General features: G+C 41.2%; 2 protein-coding genes across 3 annotated transcripts; both read left to right on the top strand.

Moving 5' to 3' along the window:
* Positions 1–5,891, top strand: LOC125893534 (interferon-induced GTP-binding protein Mx-like). The gene is made up of 12 exons (XM_049584296.1): positions 1–506; positions 924–1,091; positions 1,495–1,649; positions 2,372–2,510; positions 2,595–2,793; positions 2,902–2,980; positions 4,051–4,173; positions 4,298–4,439; positions 4,513–4,671; positions 4,818–4,894; positions 5,013–5,264; positions 5,384–5,891. Exons 1-12 carry the CDS (start codon positions 320–322, stop codon positions 5,606–5,608), a joined length of 1,905 nt encoding a protein of 634 aa, XP_049440253.1. The 5' UTR covers positions 1–319; the 3' UTR covers positions 5,609–5,891.
* Positions 5,892–9,811: 3,920 nt separating this feature from the next.
* LOC125893616 (interferon-induced GTP-binding protein Mx) lies at positions 9,812–19,473 on the top strand. 2 transcript variants are annotated; one of them, XM_049584416.1, is made up of 12 exons: positions 9,812–10,142; positions 10,830–10,967; positions 11,088–11,242; positions 13,212–13,350; positions 13,428–13,626; positions 13,739–13,817; positions 16,975–17,097; positions 17,214–17,355; positions 17,429–17,587; positions 17,718–17,794; positions 17,880–18,137; positions 18,248–19,473. In XM_049584416.1, the coding sequence occupies exons 1-12, from the start codon at positions 9,956–9,958 to the stop codon at positions 18,470–18,472; spliced, it is 1,881 nt and encodes a 626-aa protein (XP_049440373.1). In that variant the 5' UTR covers positions 9,812–9,955; the 3' UTR covers positions 18,473–19,473. The 2 variants fall into 2 exon arrangements, with proteins under 2 accessions (XP_049440373.1, XP_049440464.1); XM_049584507.1 differs by having other exon boundaries at positions 10,003–10,142; positions 11,066–11,242.

The raw sequence follows: 19,473 nt of genomic DNA, 5'->3' as shown, positions 1-19,473 counted from the left end.
TCCCTGGTGGGACGGACTGACGCAAGGAAATGAAGCAAGCGCATGGAGAGAGAGTTGGAATGCACCCAATATGTTTTCCCTGTTAGGTGACTCTATAGGTGCAACATATGCCCCGCTGGTATTTCTCTCACTGACATCACAAGAAATGAAAGACAAGGAAACGAAACCTAACTCCTTAATTGCAGCGCCACCCGCAGTGTCCTCCTGATCACCTGCTATTGTAGACTCAACACGAACAACTCATTTCAGTGAAAAGTCCATGCGGTTTTATTACTTTTAAATATTTCTTCACACGAGAGAAGAAGTCTTCATCATCATCATGGCCACTCTGAACCAACAGTTTGAGGAGAAGGTGCGTCCCTGCATCGACCTCATCGACCGTATTCGCTCTTTGAATGTAGAGGAGGACTTTGAGCTGCCTGCTATCGCCGTGATAGGAGACCAGAGCTCTGGGAAGAGCTCCGTGTTGGAGGCGCTGTCAGGGGTGGCTCTGCCAAGAGGAAGTGGTAAGACCCCCCCAGTAGCTATCAGACAATATTTAAAGCTGCAGATTTTGGCCATGATGCAGAACTACAACAAGCAGAAAATCACACCACTCTGATGCATTATTGCCTTATAAAGTTTGTTGTGTGATCTGTTCCCTAGAAGTTCATCAGACACAGCACACAACACTTAAGTGCTTTGACCTAAATACTAATGTCACCATGCCTACATGATAGAAAGACTCACAATGTTGAGCAGGTATAGTGTTTACCATGCATGCATAGAGAGCTGGTGATACTGGCCTTTTTTAACATATGTGCTATGCCTGGAACATGTTTTTAGATGTTTTATAAAGATGATTTTCTAAGATAGCCCACTGCTTTTTATAATTTCAACGAGCATGTTGGATTTCACACATCATGTCCCCCTCATTAATTCAGGCATTGTGACAAGATGTCCTCTTGAACTGCAGATGAAGAGAAATGAAGAAGGACAGTGGTGGTCCGGGTGGATAATCTATCGGAACTATGAGGCAGACATAGAAGACTCTGAAACTGTGGCGATAGCAATAGTTGACCCTGAAGATGTGGAGGAAATGATAAGAGAAGGTGCAGTATGCAGCATTTTTAAAGGTCCAGGTCCAGGATTTAGGAGCGTCTATTGGCAGAAGTGGTAATATACATAACTGTTTTTATGACTGCATACTCACTTAAAACTAAGAATTGTTGTGTTTTTGTTACCTCAGAATGAGCCATTTATATCTAGATATGGAGCGGGTCCTCTGCCATGTTGTTCTACAGTAACCCAGAACAGATAAAGCAAACATATATGACCCATGGAAGCAGTTTCAGTTCTGCAACATCATGGCTAGAGGCCACTAAATCCTACACACTGGACCTTAAAATGTCACTATCAAAAGCTGAGTATCAATGGAATGACTATTTTTTTAGGTTTCAGTGATCTGCCCTTCCATCCTTTGTGATCATCAAACACCATGTCCTCTCTCTCCAGCTCAGGATAAATTGGCTGGGGACAGGCTGGGAATCAGTAATGACCTCATCAGTATGGAGATCACCTCTTCTGATGCTCCAGACCTGATGCTCATTGACCTGCCCGGCATTTCCAGGGTGGCTTTGCAGGGACAAGATGAGAACATTGGAGACCAGGTATGCTCGTTAAGTGTCCCCAAAACACACTGTCAGTATCGACAGCAAGGTGTGTGGATTATCCATATTATCCTGAGGGGGGCGGTCACCCCCCCTCGTGGCCCAATTGTTAAAAAACGCTTGCTAAAGTGCCTTCCTGGGAGCCAAAATGCGAGCTAAAGTGCCTTCCTGGGAGCCAAAATGCATGCTAAAGTGCCCTTTTTTTTCTTTTCGCCCCTGCCCTTCAAAAAGTCTGTGCACGCCACTGTAGCTGGTGACTCTAAATTGTCCGTAGGTGTGAATGTGAGTGTGAATGGCTGTCTGTCTCCAACAGGGCAGGGTGGATTTTGCCATATTTTTGAAAAAAATAATGACACCATCCCTATTTAACACCAGACAGGGCTCCTGCTGTCCTATACTTATTCCTGAAATGTTTTTCTGAGTTCTCATTACAATTGCTAGTGGTTCGATGGCCAGGATGACTAACAATGGGGACACATTTGTCTTTTTATTTGTTTTTATTTTTGTTGTTTGCTGCTTTGTGGTGCTGTAGCCTACAGACGAAGTTAGTACCATTAAAAGTCGAGTTTTAACTGACATGGATCAAAGATTTGTGGCAGTGTTTTAGTTGTTAAAAATACATTCATCCTCACAATTATTTCTAATCTATATTTCACATTTTATTTCACACAAAGCATTGAACAACTTCTAACTTAACATTGAACATGAATTAATACTTTCAGATAAAGCGACTGATCCACAAGTACATCTCAAGACGAGAAACCATCATTTTGGTAGTGGTTCCATGCAGTGTGGACATAGCAACCACAGAGGCTTTGAAGATGGCACGGGAGGTGGATCCTGATGGAGAGAGGACTCTGGGTAAATAGAGCTAACTTTAAAAAAGAGCCACCCAGCCCTTACGTTATGTTACACAATTCTTAGCCCCTCACCCACACCCCACAGGTATCTTGACCAAGCCTGACCTGGTGGACGAGGGTACAGAAGAAAAGGTGGTTGACATTGTCCATAATGAAGTCATCCCCCTGAAGATGGGCTACATGATCGTCAGGTGCAGAGGTCAGCAGGAGATCACAGAGAAGGTGTCTCTAACTGAAGCATTAGAAAGAGAGAAAGCCTTCTTCAGAGATCATGCGCATTTCCAGTAAGTTCATTCTTTTTAGGTGATTACGCAAAATTGTTATGTGGTCAAGTGTTTGATAGCTTGTGCAGCATGTAGCTACTCTGTCACTTTTTGTTATTTTTGTTGTAGGATTCTCTATGATGAAGGCCATGCCACTATTCCTAAACTGGCTGAGAGCCTTGCACTTACGCTGTCGCATCACATCAAGGTAAATTTGTCTTCCTTCCTGTGTACCGTAAAAAAAATTGTCAATATAGACATGCTACAAGCTGTTAGCTCAAGCACCAAAGTATAATACATTTAGATTTACGAACATGGTACACAAGAGATCTGAGACTTCCTAAGTTTTTAGTATTGTCATGTGAAGTCCATTGCTCAACGTCAACAAGCATCGCTGACTGTCGCTGTTGGAGGTAGGTCAAATTAATGATTTGGAATTGGCATGTTCTTCAATAGCCTAATTTTATACTAATATTGATACTGGTTTCAGTAAACAGTTTCATTGTATTTTTGATCTTTCTCAAGAGTTTTGTTTGAAAGGAATTGAAGGCTTGTCCCATATAAATATTTTGTCATTTGAGCAAATAAAAGCTTGGGATACTGATTGAAGTTTTACAGTAAATTATGATTAGTCACCTTTTGTCACATTCTGCCTCCCAGTCCTTCTCCTCAGCCACCTTTACCTTTCTCTGCCCTGTGCCCAAACATACAATAGCCATTCTCCATTTATCCACTGAATGCCCTTGGACTTTGCCTCATCTACCTGGCTGTAATCCCTTATCCACCTGGCTGTAATCCCTTATCCTGCAAATCGGAAATTAGTTTACCATTACCTGGAGGAGCTGTATTTAAAAGCACAAATGTCTTGATCAGTTCGATCAGACAGACTTTACCCTGCCAGCTTCTCGGTACAAAGTCCTAAACCAAACGGAGTATTTCCAGTAGGTGAGAACAGGTCTTATAAAGACAATCTCCTGTTGCTACATGTGTAAAAGGGAAACCTGATTCTCCAGGTGTTGTCCGAAGTTCATATGAGAAAACTGCATAGGACTCTGCCCGTTAAAGTTGTATTATTGCTTTCTGGCTTTGTATTATTGCTTACAAGCTTCTGTTACCTGAACCTGTACCTGGACCTGCCTGTAAACCTACTACATACCCTCGCTTTGACAGTAAATCATTGAAATATACCACTCTGCCTGCATTGTCTCTGTTTTGGTCCAATCCTCCATATCCTGAGTCATGATGCCTTAGCTGTTTAAGTTTTGACCCCATTTGCAGAGATCTCTACCTCAACTGGAAGAGCAGATAGAGGAGAAAATTGAACAGACTCAGGCAGAGTTGAAGACATATGGCAGTGTACCCCCATCCGATGAAGCTGGGAGGCTCGTCTTCCTCAGTGACGTGAGCTCCCTCACTCTGTATAACATTTACCTGGCTACAAAGACAAATGCTCACCATCATGCATGCATTTTAAATACTCATCAGATAAATATAAAACACCTGTAAACAACTGTTTCTGCTACAGAAATTGACAGCTTTCACTCAGGATGCCATCAGTCTGACTACAGGAGAGGAACTCAAGTGTGGAGACAAGCTCAATGTCTTTTCTGCACTCAGAAGAGAGTTTGAAAAGTGGAACGCCCACCTGGACCACGCAGGAGAAAAGTGTGAGTGTATTATTTTGATCTGGTCTACAGTTGACTGTCAGCAGGACTGTGAAATATACTTTGTTTGTTGCAGTTAACAAGAGGATTGAGAAAGAGGTGGAGAGCTATGAGGAGAAGTATCGTGGAAGAGAACTGCCGGGCTTCATCAACTACAAGACCTTCGAGGTCATGGTCAAGGAGAGGATCAGACAGCTGGAGGAACCAGCTGTCAAGAGACTCAAGGAAATAGCAGGTATATGATTAAATATGTATGACAGATTTACTCAGTAATATGTTTTTCTTTAATCCTCAAGTTTTCTTTTCTTGCCATGCAACCGCAAGTGAGTTGCTCGGTGGAGATCAAGCTGCTGTACCTTGTTGTATTTCTATTTCCTCCAGATGCTGTTAGGAAGGCGTTCATACAGCTGGCCAACAGTAGCTTCAATGGATTCATTAACATAAAGAATAGAGCCACGGTAGTCCATGAGTTTATTAGTGACATTCTTATGATTTGATTTGATAGTTGTTATCAGTATTTCAATTTCCATCATTTTCTTGGCTGTGTTCAGACTGACCAGAATCTTGTTTTTCTAGGCAAGGATAGAAACCATCATGCGAGACACAGAGTCCACTGCTGAATCCATGCTGAGAACCCAGTTCAAAATGGAGCTGATTGTTTCCTCTCAGGACTGGATCAACAGCAGCAGTTTGAGTGACAGGAAGAGAGAGGAAGACGAAGACAAACGGAAAGGCACAGACTCCCATAAAGAAAGGAGTATTGTATACAACATGGATAATCATGCAACACTTCAGGAGCTGATGTTGCACATTAAATCATATTACCAAGTAAGTTTTAATTTAGAGGGGTAATTTATGATCAAAAGCAGTAACAAGAAGGTTTAGACAATGGCTATGTCTCTCACTTAGTGGCCTCATCTGTCAAACTTTTCCTTTTCCTACATCAGATTGCCACCCAGCATCTCGCTTACCAGATCCCGCTGGTGATCCGCTACCACATGTTGCAGCAGTCTGTTGTCCAGCTGCAGAGGGAGATGCTGCAGATGCTTCAGGATAAAAGGGATATGAATACATTGCTGAAGGAACAACCTGCCTATGGCAGCAAGAGAGCTGTTCTACAGAGTCGCCTCGAACGCCTCATGCAGGCCCGCGCACACCTGGTGGAGTTCTAGAGGAGGTCCAGGCCTTACAGCAAGATTTTGTTGTTCAGACTGTGTCATACATTCATGACTGTGGAGTGGGCTTATTATCTGTCACACTGGGTTTTGAGTGTAGAATTACTATTATTATGTACAGCTAATATGTGAACATGTCATCATATCAGATCATGCTCTCAAAACCAGAAGTTACTAATAATAACTTGTTGTTATTGTGGCTGTCAAGGCATTTATGGCACAGTTGCTGAGTCCAAGACAAATTTCCCTTAGTGGGACAATAAAGTGTATCATGTCGTAATGCACTGTTTCATTATTTGGCCTGAACACTTGCCTGAACATGCAGACAATCAGAGCATGGTGTCTTAAGTGAGTGCATTACAATGACTGAATTAGATTTATCTAGCATTATTTCTGTTGCTGTGATGCATCAAATCCATTATGTGAAAAGCACCAAGAATTAGAGAGTGTGGTTTGCAGCTGAGTGTGAAGCGGTCGGGATGAGAGTCAGCACTTTCAAAACTGAGGCCATGGTTTTCTGCCCGGAAATCAGTGGATTGCCTCCTCCGGGTTGGGAGACAGTTACTGCCTCAAACAAGGGGGTTCAAGTATCTCGGAGTCTTGTTCACAAGTGAAGGTAGAATGGAGTGTGAGATGGATCAGTGGTTTGGTGTGGCTTCTGCTTTGATGCAGGCGCTGCGCCGGACCGACGTGGTGAAGAGGGAGCTGAGCTGGAAGGTGAAGTTTTGATTTACTGGTTCATCTATGTCCCAACCAACACCTATGGTCATGAGCTCTGGGTAGTGACCGAAAGAATGAGGTGGTGGATACAAGCTGCCGAAATGAGTTTCCTCCGTGGGGTGGCTGGGCTTAGCCTTAAAGACAGGTTTAGGAGCTCGGACATCCAGAGGGAGCTGGGAGTAGAGCCGCTGCTCCTTCGTGTTGAAAGGGGTCAGTTGAGGTGGTTCGGGCATCTGATTAGATTGCCTCCTGGGTGCCTCCCACTGGAGGTGTTCTGGGCACGTCCCACTGGTAGGAGGCTTCGGGGCAGACCCAGAACACGCTGGAGGGATTACATATCTCATCTGGCCTGGGAACGCCTTGGGGTCCCCCAGGAGGAGCTGGAAAGCATTGCCGGGGAGAGGAATGTCTGGGATACTTTCCTTAGCCTGCTGCCCCCACGACCTGGCCCCAAATAAGTGGATGAAAATGGATGGATGGATGAATTAAAATGGCCACTGTGATTTTCATTCAGTTTTATTCCTAAAGACCCATCAGGTTAGTACATGTGGATTATTAACACTGGTGCCCTCATCAGAGACAGTGTTTTGTGTGGCAGCTCTGGTAGGTTTCCAGTTGCTTGTACACATACTGCACCACATCACTAAATAGAAATAAATAGAAGAACTCAAGTAAAGTACAAGTATCTCAGGTTAGATGTAGACATTTCTGTTACATCAATTAGTATTACACACATAACACAACAGCTCCACTCACAACTAACCAGTCATCTCATTTGAGTGTCTTAATCGTCCCTCTGAGGAGAGACTGCAGGTGTTCCCTGCAGTCACCATCTACTGGTGCTGAAGTTTATCTGCAATTGTCCATTGTTATATTGTTAAAGTCAACTTTCATCTTTGTCAAGGACTGTAAAAGTGAGGAACTGCTGCTGATGTAAACATTTGAAAGCTTACAAAGTTGTGTCTGTGACTAAAGCAGCTGTTGCCATGATGATCACAGGATGTGCCATCAGTTACTCACCAGTGATGGTTGTTACTTATTTTGGCTCATTACTAGCAGGTGAGCTCATTGATTCTCTTTTGCAGTGGCAGGAGTAGGTATTTTCACTGTTTTTATTGTAGGAAGAGCAGTAGTTTTCCCCGTGGCCTGAGCAGGAGCAGCATGGCAAAGTAGTTGCCAGCTCTGGTCAGACTGGTCAACCAGTGACTTGTTGACCAGCTTAACCAGGTACTTAATATACATGACTTCAACGGGACTACAACGAACTACAATGGGTCGCGCGCCGGTGACGTCATAGGTGATAGAAACATGGGATTTTGACTGTCGGCAGAGCTCTTCACAAAAATAAAGTGTAAATAAAAACAAATCAGTTGAGTCCTTCCCCTTCAGATGAAATGGCCAGTCAGGCTAAAAGCTACGGAGAGAGTTTAAGAGTTCCTGATCGCCTTAGGTACGACAAGAAAGTGAAAATGATAGGAGTGTGCCCTTTCCAGCTGCCAGCCTCCATGTGGATGAATGACCCTGTCAGTTCATTCATTCAGTTCATGTCCTGTCAATTCATTACTTAACAGTCATTAGAATTTTCTTGGCTTTGAACATCTCATGTTATTGTTGAGATCAACTGACTTTAGCTAGCTAGCTAACGTTAGCCAACTAACCTGTGATGAAGTGCCTGCCACAGACGTAATGTTAGGTGTAGTGACTGGCTGGATCCCACAGCTTTCCGTCTGTACCCTGCCGTTTGATGGCTGTGAGCCACAGATTTCTTCTTTCCCCATTCTTCACTCTATCCGGGAGCAAAGAAAATTTCAACTTTTTTTAATTGTTTGCTGTGCAGTGAACAACGCAGCAACTTTTCAGCATTATGAACTCCTAGCCACGACTAGCGTCTCTCCCGGGTTGAGTTCAAAACTTTCACCCAAAAGGGGGCGTGGCCATATGGCAGTGAGTGATGTTGCGGTGAAGTCATATATACTGCTTAGTGTTGTACTCACTTTGGGACATCTCAAATTTCTTACTGAAAACAGCCATGTTGTTATTGTTTTGACAAAAAGCCATGAAACTGACCATGGTGGGGCTGCGCTGGCTACTGACTGCTCTTAACCTCATCCTCCTCTTGTGATGTTACACAAGGCTACCTAAAATACAAAAGCACAAAAAACAAAACACAAAGACAAAAAAGGAAAACATAACTAATTTCCCTTATGCCTCGTTAAAAATATGATTATCCAGGTTATGCATTATATGACCATCCTGCATCAGAGCTTAATATACAGTAATGGACACCTGTTTAAGTAACTGTTACATCTCCCTTGATGGCAAGGTAGAAAAGAGACAACACGACAATCAAAAATAAGATGGAGTCAGAGTGGGTGTATACACAAAGAAAATGGTTTATTGGATAATTAAATCTATTAACAAGATCACAGTTGTGGAGAGGGTGGGACAAGGTGGTTGTGCCAAATAAACTGAAAGAGATACAATAAAACTGGACCTAAACTGAGTTTGAACTCAAACAAAAACCTGACTCTTATCTAAAAAAGAAGCTTAACCAAAAATAAATACAGAGGTGTCACCAACCCTAAAACCTAGTGTTTTACAACAATGGATACCTACATGAATGAAGAAATGTAAAGGGTACCCCGTCTTACCTATGTCCACAAACCTCACTCACAAAACCTTGTTTTAGGCACCCAAGTTCACTCAACACGTGCAGCAGCTCTAGCAGGCAGAGGAGAAGAGAGTGATCACTGCAGGCATGGTCCTTTTCTACAAGAGCTCCGGATGTGATTGGCCAGTCTGCAAGCACCCACACTCTACAGGTGCAGGCCAATCAGGTTGATGGCACCTGGAGAGCAGAGAGGAGGAGAGAGAGAGAAGACCAGGAGGGAAAAACACACACACAAACACAACTGCAACTTTGCCCCTGCCTGGCATGTAAGAGTAATGAACACCTTTTAATATAGGCCTATACAAGAAAGAATACAAAAAAAATAGTACTGTTATAACAGTAGCCCAAACTTACTCAGTTTAAGTCATACAAAATGGTTTCAGCAATAACAAAATCAAGTGATGCCTCTTGCAAATCATAGGCAAGCTTAATGAAGCTCAGGGAGCACCACAGTTAGGCCTACCCCAGGCAGTGTACAGAAGTGGACAGTCTGGTGTGTGTGTGTGTGTGTGTGTGAAAGATGTTGGAGGGTAAAACTACAATTAACAGACTTTTTGGCTCATTTCAGCATCTACAGAAGCATTCAGTGCGGTGTGTGTGTGTGTGTGTGTGGTGAACAAACTGTTTAGAATGAAGAGGCTGATGATGATTGGTGGCAAATTGATACCTTAATTAATGTCTACAGCACTGTTCTACCTGCCAGGCCAGGTGCGTTATCATCCACCATGTCTGGTATTTCGTATAACAGGTCGTGTAAGGAATCGGCTCCATGAAATGAAAGTCGAGGAAACGAAACCTAACCTAACCTTACTTTCACTTCCCTTCACAGCTGCATCCCTGAGGTGTCCTCCACCGTGCAGGCACACTCTGTTTGTGCTTCCCAGAGAAATCGGTTGTCTACTGCTCTCTTTTAAACTCAGTTTCTTTACAGTAGACAAGAAGTTATCATCATCATGAACACTCTGAACCAACAGTATGACGAGAAGGTGCGTCCCTGCATCGACCTCATCGACTCTCTCCGCTCCCTGGGTGTAGAGAAGGACCTGGCACTGCCTGCCATCGCCGTGATAGGAGACCAGAGCTCCGGGAAGAGCTCCGTGTTGGAGGCGCTGTCAGGGGTGGCTCTGCCAAGAGGAAGTGGTAAGTTGGAGCTGCAGTCATTGATTTTTGGCCATGGGGCATAACGCCGGGTTCACACTGGAGGCAGAAGAATTGGGACCTTGTGAATCGAAATCGAATCGATTCAGGAGATCAGTGGTGAAACCCAGCCCTATTTCTCTCCATGTGTGTCCAGTCAACTTGTCTGTACAGTGTAATAGCAGTATTACAATATTTCTCCATTATTACCATCTGTTATAGGAAATGTCCCCCAACCGCATCTAAAAGTGTAGCTATACCCATTTAGAATTGCTGTATTTTGGGGCGGGGTGAGAAGCCTGTTGTCATAGCGCCCTCTAGCTGCATCTGGCGGCCTCTACAATCGCTTACCAAGAACTCTGTGACTTCTGCTTTTGCATGTCTTTGAAGTATAAATGCAATGAATCCATTTGCTAACATGCTCACATTGGCTTACAGTGTTATATCACTGATGTTGAACAGGTATACTGTTCATGCGTACATATAGAGCCACACTACAGAAATGTCCCTGTTTACATTTGGGTCGTGGATTTTGCTCAGAAAATGTTGACATAGGTGTTAGATTTTTCTAGCACATGTACTATGCCTGGAACATATTTGAAGTTGTAATATTGATCCCATCTTTATAAAGATGCTTTTCTAAGATAGCCTACTGCTTTTATAAATCTCATTTACTCTTCATTAATTCAGGCATTGTGACAAGATGTCCTCTCGAACTAAAGATGAAGAGAAAGAAAGAAGGAGAGGAGTGGTACGGAAAGATAAGCTACCAGGGCTGCGAGGAAGAGCTAGAAGACCCTTCAGATGTGGAGAACAAGATTAGAGAAGGTACAGTATACAGCATTCGAAATGTCACTAACAAGGCCAAGTATGGACTGATTTTTTTCAGGTTTCAGTGATCAACACTTCTACCCTGTGATCATCAGAAATCCTGCCTTCTCTCTCCAGCTCAGGATGAAATGGCTGGGGTCGGGGTGGGGATTAGTGATGACCTCATCAGTCTGGAGATCGCTTCTCCTGATGTTCCAGACCTGACGCTCATTGACCTGCCCGGCATTGCCAGGGTGGCTGTAAAGGGCCAACCAGAAGACATTGGAAAACAGGTATGCTAGTTAAAGCCCTGTTTCCACCAAACACTTTCAGTATGGTATCTCTGGAACCAAAAGTAACCCTTCAGACATGGTACCTAGACCCTAGTGTTTCCATCGCAAACAGTACCCTTAAATCTGGACAGGTGTTGTCACTCACTCCTCCGCCCAACATTCACTGTATTTCCTCATTACCGGTGTCACAGAGGGAAGTCTGCGCCTTGTTTATCGTCCACAGAACGAGGTTGCATGCTGACATTTTCAGAACAAAATAAAACAGGCTGCAGTGAGAGTCTCTCTCCATGGGATATTTAAAAATAGCAGGTTTGTGCATTTAGTCCTTCTCAGGCAAGCTCAGAGGTTTAGTGTTGTAGCCCACAAGAACAACGCTCCATGATGCTTTTTTTTTCCCTGAGTGAGGATTAGAATATGCTGTCCCGGTCAAAATTAATATATACATTATATAGAAATACTTCAAGATCCACTCATTACTAAAAGTGTATGTCATATAAAGTGATGGTCACATTGAAATTTAAGGTATGTTGAGGGATTCAAGTCGTCAACTCATGCATCAAGTACCAGTACAATAGGGCTGCATGATATTAAGAAACTACCATTTCAGAATTATTTTATTTGGCGCTATGGATGCTTCATATCCAGGTCAATTCACACACTTGTGAGAAACCTTATAACGTGATGGCTTATATTGTTTACACGACAGCATGTCATTTCTGTCTCTACATGGTTGCGCCTTTACAATTCTCTCTGTATCGCGCACGGCAGAATTTGGCTCCGATGCGCACACTTACACACTTACACACACACACACACACACACACAAACAGGGGAAGCTACCCTTCTAAAAATCTACTCAAGTAAAAGTAAAAAGTAGTTTGTTTAAAATGTACTTAAAGTAGAAGTTACTTAGTTACTTCCAACTGCTTGATGTGGGTCACTCCTATGCAGTGCAAAAATGGTCCAGGGGTCATAAATCCAATCCGACAAATGGTTATTTTTCTATGATGAATCATAGAATTCAATTCAGTTTAGGACTGCACAATATCATGAGAGCATCACCATCGCAATGTGTCCTTGTGCAATAGTCACATTGTGAGACTCGCAGTATAAGTTCATCATATCAATATAATATTAGTCAAAGGCAATATGCCATACTTATTTTGCTGATTAATACTTTAGATTGTGAAGTTCTCAATTTCCAGGACAGTTAGATTGTAAAATGTATATTTCATGCAAATACAGCCTTTTCAAATCCCAAATGAATGATGAAAATGATGAATTCTTTCCAAATAGAGCTATTCAAGTTATTGCAATATACTGTATATTGCAATTTCACCTTATAACGTGATGACATATTGTTTACATGACAGCATGTCATTTCTGTCTCTATGGTTGCACGTTTACAATCCTCCTCTGCTCTCTGTATCGCGCACAGCAGAGTTCGGTCCCAGTGCGTGCGTGCGCGCACACACACACACACACACACATAGAGACACGTGCGCACACACACACACACAGACGCAGACACAGGTGAGCACAGCGGACGCACAGCGCGGCGCGGATGGCATTTTTCTGACCGATAATTACAGTTACAGTTTACTAATAAAACTGTTATGAATAGTAGTAACATGAGCCTCAAAACCAGCCACAACTCAGCCCTGAGCAGAGTGACTATCCACTATTGACCAATCAACAGACTGCAGTGTTCACAGCTCCACCTTTTAGTACCAGATCTGTGTGCTAGGTACCCCAACAGAGGGGGAACCAAAAATGGGGACGGTATGAAACGGTTCCATTGGCACCATCCACAACTTTTCACAGTGGAAATATAAAGTGTCGCCAAAACACACTGTCAAAGTTGTATACTGACAGTTTCTTTGGTAGAAAGTTGTTCCAAGGAAACAGTGAGATCTGTGGTAGCTGTACGACTTATAACTTGATATACAATATGGGTTAAATCTTTCAGATAAAGGGACTGATCCAGAGGTTCATCACAAGACAAGAAACCATCAGCTTGGTGGTTGTTCCATGCAACGTGGACATAGCGACCACAGAAGCTTTGAAGATGGCACAGGAGGTGGATCCTGATGGAGAGAGGACTCTGGGTAAATAGAGATAACTTTAGAAAAGTACTTGGCCAAGTTACTCAACTTTTAGATTCACTGTCTGTTTGCTCTCTCAGGTATCTTGACTAAGCCTGACCTGGTGGACAAAGGTACAGAAGACACAGTGGTTGAAATTGTCCACAATGAGGTCATCCACCTGAAGAAGGGCTACATGATTGTCAGGTGCAGAGGTCAGAAGGAGATCACAGAGAAGGTGTCTCTTACTGAAGCATTAGAAAGAGAGAAAGCCTTCTTCAGAGATCATGCGCATTTCCAGTAAGTTCGTTGTTTTTGGTAATTTTATTTTCATGGTGATATACTACTGCTGAGGTTTGCATTTTTACATGTAATATGACATGAACTCAGTGTCTTTTTATTCTTGTTGTAGCACTCTCTATAATGACGGACAAGCTACTGTCCCTAAACTGGCTGAGAAACTCACACTGGAGCTGGTGCATCACATTGAGGTGAGTTGTTACTTTGTCGCCTTCACATATGACAGCCTTGGATATGATAGCTGTGGTGGATAATTTAGTAGAATGCTTAACAATTGAAATCTGCAATAAAAAAAAAAAAGAATATCATTATTAGCTGTATATATATAGAGCACCAGGCTCGAGCATAGAGACCTTCAAGGACTGGATGGAGGGCACGTTTTCAAAAAAGGGTAACAAAGCAGTTTTCATATGTGGAGATTTCAATATTGACCTGTTAAATCCAAATCATCACAAAACTACAGGTGAATTTATCAATACAATGTACAGTACTAGCCTTTTTCCAGAAATCACCAGACTAAGCAGAATCACATCCCACTGTGCCACTCTAATTGATAACATCTTCTCTAATGACATCGATAATAGAATAATAAGTGGTTTATTAATCAATGATATCAGTGACCACCTGCCTGTTTTCACAGTCTTTGAAAGCATTGACAGGAAAAATAAACAAGTTAAACAAACTGAATACGGAAGAGTGAGGTCTAACAAATCCATCAATGCACTAAAAAATGACTTAATGGCACAGAATTGGGATATGATATATCAAGAAAGAGACATTGATAATGCATATGAAACATTCTTAGAAACATTTAAATCATTATATGACAAACATTGTCCAATAAAAGAATATAACAGAAAACTAAAATATACTAACTGTCCATGGATCACAAAGGGATTACATAACGCATGTAAAAAGAAAAATACACTTTACAGAGATTTCCTAAGAAAGAGGCAGAAAATATATATAAACACATAAAAATAAGTTAACTCATAAGGACAAGCAAAAAAGATTATTATAAGAAAATATTAGATGAAAACAAAAACAATAGGAAAGAAATATCGAATATACTAAACAAAATTATAAGAAACAGCTCCAGACAATCAAATTATTCTTCGTATTTCATTGACAAGGATAAAGAAAATTACAATTTGGAGGATGTAGCTAACAGCTTTAATCTTTTTTTTTTTTGTAAATGTTGGACCTGATTTAGCAGGAAAAATCCCAGATCCAGGAACACCTGAAGAGGATCCATAGACAGAGAGTAATCCCAGCTCAATGTTTCTCAAAGCAGTGATTGAGAGAGAAATATTGGATATAGTTAAAAAATGTAAAAACAAAAAGACTACAGATTGTAATGATATTGATAAGACTTTATTAAAAAAAATCATTGAGGGGATTTCAAAACCATTTACATATATTTGTAACTTATCATTTCAAACAGGTTTATTTCCGAACAAAATGAAAATAGCCTAAGTCATACCTCTGTACAAAATTGGGAACAAGCACTTCACTAACTACAGACCTGTATCGTTACTGCCACAATTCTCCAAAATATTAGAAAAACTCCACAATAACAGATTGGACTCATTCATAGATAAACACAAATTACTTACCAAAAGTCAGTACAGTTTCAGAACAAACAGATCAACAGCAATGGCAATTATGGAATCAATTGAGGAAATCACTAACACAATAGAACAGAAGAAACATGCACTTGGGATATTGACACAATAAATCATGACATATTAATCAATAAACTAGAACAGTATGGGATAAGGGGTATTGCACTGAGCTGGATTAACAGCTGCTTAAGAGAAAGACAGCAGTTCGTGAGGTTGGGTTGTTTTAGTTCAGTATGTTTGGACATTGCTTGTGGTGTCCCCCAGGGGTCAGTGTTGGGGCCTAAACTATTTATCCTTTATATAAATTACATTTGTAAAGTATCCAAACTATTTAAGCTAGTGCTATTTGCAGATGATACAAATATTTTCTGTTCTGGGGATGATTTAAAACAACTACTGGAGGACGTCACTACAGAAATGAGCAAATTAAAAGTATGGTTTAACAGGAACAAATTATCATTAAACTTAAAACAAAACTAATGTTATTTGGTAACTCTAGAATGAAAACACAAATTCAGATACAGATAGATGGAGTCAAAATTGAACAAGTTCACGAAAATAAATTTCTAGGGGTAACAATAGATGAAAAACTCAACTGGAAATCACATATTCAACATGTACACAATAAAATGTCAAGAAGTATCTCAGTATTAAATAAAGCAAAGCAGGTTCTTAATCACAAGTCACTCCACATTCTCTACTGTTCACTTGTGTTACCATATTTTAATTACTGTGCAGAGATCTGGGGCAATAACTACAAGAGTTCACTACATTCATTGTCTATTCTGCAAAGAAGAGTAATAAGAATCATTCACAGTGATGGATATCTGGAACACACCAACTCCTTATTCCTACAGTCAAAATTATTAAAATTCAAAGATGTGGTTGCATATCAAACAGTACAAATAATGTTCAAGGCTAAAAATAAAACACTACCAGAAAACATCCAGACATTGTTGAGTGAAAGGCAGGGGGGTTATAATCTCAGGGAAAAACACAACTTCAAACTTAACAGTGCTCGTACAAACCGGAAGAGATTCTGTACATCCATCTATGGAGTGAGACTATGGAACAGTTTGAATGTGGAGTTAAAGCAATGTCCAAACATACACCAGTTTAAGATACAGTACAAGTACAAGGTATTCACACAGTACAGGGAGGAAGAAGAGGGTTTACAATCACAGGGTGGTTACAGGGGTTCTTTTTTTGGGTCATCGTTTGCTTTGTATTTCTTTTGTTTACTGAATGTGTTCTTTATGAATCTATCTTATCTTTAGTATGAACATGCGTATATGTGTACATGTTTATGCATGTATATGTATGTACGTAGGTATGTACAGTATACAGTATGTGTGTGTATTTATATGCACATGTACAGGAGGTATAGGAAACCAATGATCATTAATGAATGATGGAAAAGGGGTGGGATTAAATAACATTTTTGCTTCTTCCCTCTCCTTTTCGAATAAGTACAATTGAATCAATTGTGAGAATATTTCTTTTGCTTTATGCCTATTGTTTGCTTCAAACATGAATGCATGTATATGCTTCTTATTTAAATTGTGTTGTGTATTTTGGTATTGACTAATATTCTGTGCTTCATGTCAGTTTTCTGTACATATTTGAAATCAATCAATCAATCAATCAATCAATCAAAACACTTTAGGATTTGCCACTCTGCTTACTCTAGTTGTTAAAGCTTTGACCTGTGTGTGATTTGCAGAGATCTCTGCCTCGACTGGAGGAGCAGATTGAAGACAAACTTGAACAGACTCAGGCAGAACTGGAGAGATATGGCAGTGGACCCCCATCTGACGCAGCTGAGAAACTCTTCTTCCTCATTGATGTGAGCGTCCTCACGCTATATAACATTTACCTGGCAAAATGCTCACCATCATGCATGCATTTTAAATACTTATCAGATAAATATAAAACACCTGTAAACAACTGTTTCTGCTGCAGAAAGTGACAGCTTTCACTCAGGATGCCATCAGTCTGACTACAGGAGAGGAGCTCAAGTGTGGAGACAAGCTCAATGTCTTTTCTACACTCAGAAGAGAGTTTGCGAAGTGGAATGCCCACCTGGATCACTCAGGAGAAAAGTGTGAGTGTGTCGCTTTGATCTGGTCTACAGTTGACCGTCAGCAGGACTGTGAAATATACTTTGTTTGTTGCAGTTAACAAGAGGATTGAGAAAGAGGTGGAGAGCTATGAGGAGAAGTATCGTGGAAGAGAACTGCCGGGCTTCATCAACTACAAGACCTTCGAGGTCATGGTCAAGGAGCAGATCAAACAGCTGGAGGAACCAGCTGTCAAGAGACTCAAGGATATAGGAGGTATATGATTAAATATATATGACAGATTTACTCTTTATTTCTCAAGTTTTTGTTTTCATCATTCAACTGCTACAAAGTTGCTCGGTGGAGATCAAGCTACTGTATCTCGTTGTATTTCCATTTCCTCCAGATACTGTCAGGAAGGCGTTCATACAGCTGGCCCACAGTAGCTTCATTGGATTTCCTAACCTCATTAAAACAGCGAAGGTAGCCGTCTTATATGAGTCTCGCAAAATGTATTTAGCATCATTTTCCTGGCTGTGTTCAGACTGACCAGAATCTTATTGTCTAGGCCAAGATTGAAGCCATTAAGCAAGAAAAAGAGTCCACTGCTGAATCCATGCTGAGGACCCAGTTCAAGATGGAGCTGATCGTCTACACTCAGGACAGGACCTACAGCAACAGTTTGAGTGACAGGAAAAGAGAGGAGGATGAGGAAGAAGACAAATGGAAAGGCCAAGTCTTTGCTAAACAAAGGAGTATTGTATACAGAATGGATAATCATGCAACACTTGAGGAGCTGATGCTGCACATTAAATCGTATTACAAAGTAAGTTTTAATGTAGACGGATGATTCATGAACAAAAGCAATGACAGTAAAGTTTAGACCCTACCATTGTTACCCATCTGTCAAACCTTTCTTTCCTTTTCCTCCTTCAGATTGCCAGCCAGCGTCTGGCGGACCAGATCCCACTGGTGATCCGCTACCAGATGTTGCAGGAGTCTGCGGCCCAGCTGCAGAGGGAGATGCTGCAGATGCTTCAGGACAAGGAGAACATGGATTACTTGCTGAAGGAGGATTGTGACATCGGCAGCAAGAGGGCTGGTCTGCAGAGTCGCCTCAAACGCCTCATGAAGGCCCGCGCATACCTGGTGAAGTTCTAGAGAAGGTCCTGGCTTGACAGCTTGAGTCTACTATACCTCTTTTATTGGTCATATACAGGACTGTGGTTGTCTGTTGCTGTATTATTATTCTTTTTTACAGAGTCCGGTGTAGAATGGACACATCTGTAAGTCAAAACAGGTCAGTGTTGGTGCGTGGGGACTTGTTTTAAATGTACTGTAGTATCTTCTCCTGTTGTCATTCCCAATAAACAACTCCAACGCCTGTTATTTCATACTGTATGTCAAAAAACAATCATAGGAGCACACCATGTTTCCAAGATATACCTTCTCTTGACATATTATCCCCAGAAAAGATTATTAACAGTGTGTCAATACTGTGATGCTTTGCCAGTGTTTACAGCTCATGACTGGACCTCTTTAAAGAAAACAGGTAGTTAATGTTTCTTAATGTACAACCCCAGTTCCAAAAAAGTCGGTACACTGTGACATAAAAACAGAATGTGATGATTTGCAAATCGTTTTCAACCCATACACAGATACAGTGTAGAGACAAGATTTATAATGTTTTTGGTAAATATACTCTCATTCTGAATTTGATACCTACAACACATTCTGCATGTGTTACAACAGCATGGCTTCGTCGTTAAAGAGTGCAGGTATCACACAGGCCTGCCTGCAGTCCAGACCTGTCTCCAATTGAAAATGTGTGGAGCAACTGAGGTCGTATATCAAGCAAGAGCAGGAAAGAGTTTGATTTTCAAAACTTTGACTACTGGTGTCTTCAGTTCCCAGTTTTGTTTAGCTGAGTGCTGTCAAAGGAAAAGGTTTATCAGTTTAAATATTAAATATATTTTCTTTCTTCTGTTCAGTTGAATACAAATTGAAAAGTATTTGCCAATCATTGCATTATGTTTTCGTTTGCATTTTACACAGTGCCCAAACCTTTTTCAAGTCAGGGTTATATAATCACACACTTAAAAATGTTCCAGATGCATGTTTTTCGAATTTATTTGTTTAAATAAAGAAAAAATGGACTTGGA

The sequence above is a fragment of the Epinephelus fuscoguttatus genome, linkage group LG1 (assembly GCF_011397635.1).
Source record: "Epinephelus fuscoguttatus linkage group LG1, E.fuscoguttatus.final_Chr_v1".
Lineage (NCBI taxonomy): Eukaryota > Metazoa > Chordata > Actinopteri > Perciformes > Serranidae > Epinephelus > Epinephelus fuscoguttatus.
The sequence above is the reverse complement of the archived record's forward strand: the minus strand, read 5'-3'. Positions and strand labels throughout refer to the sequence as shown.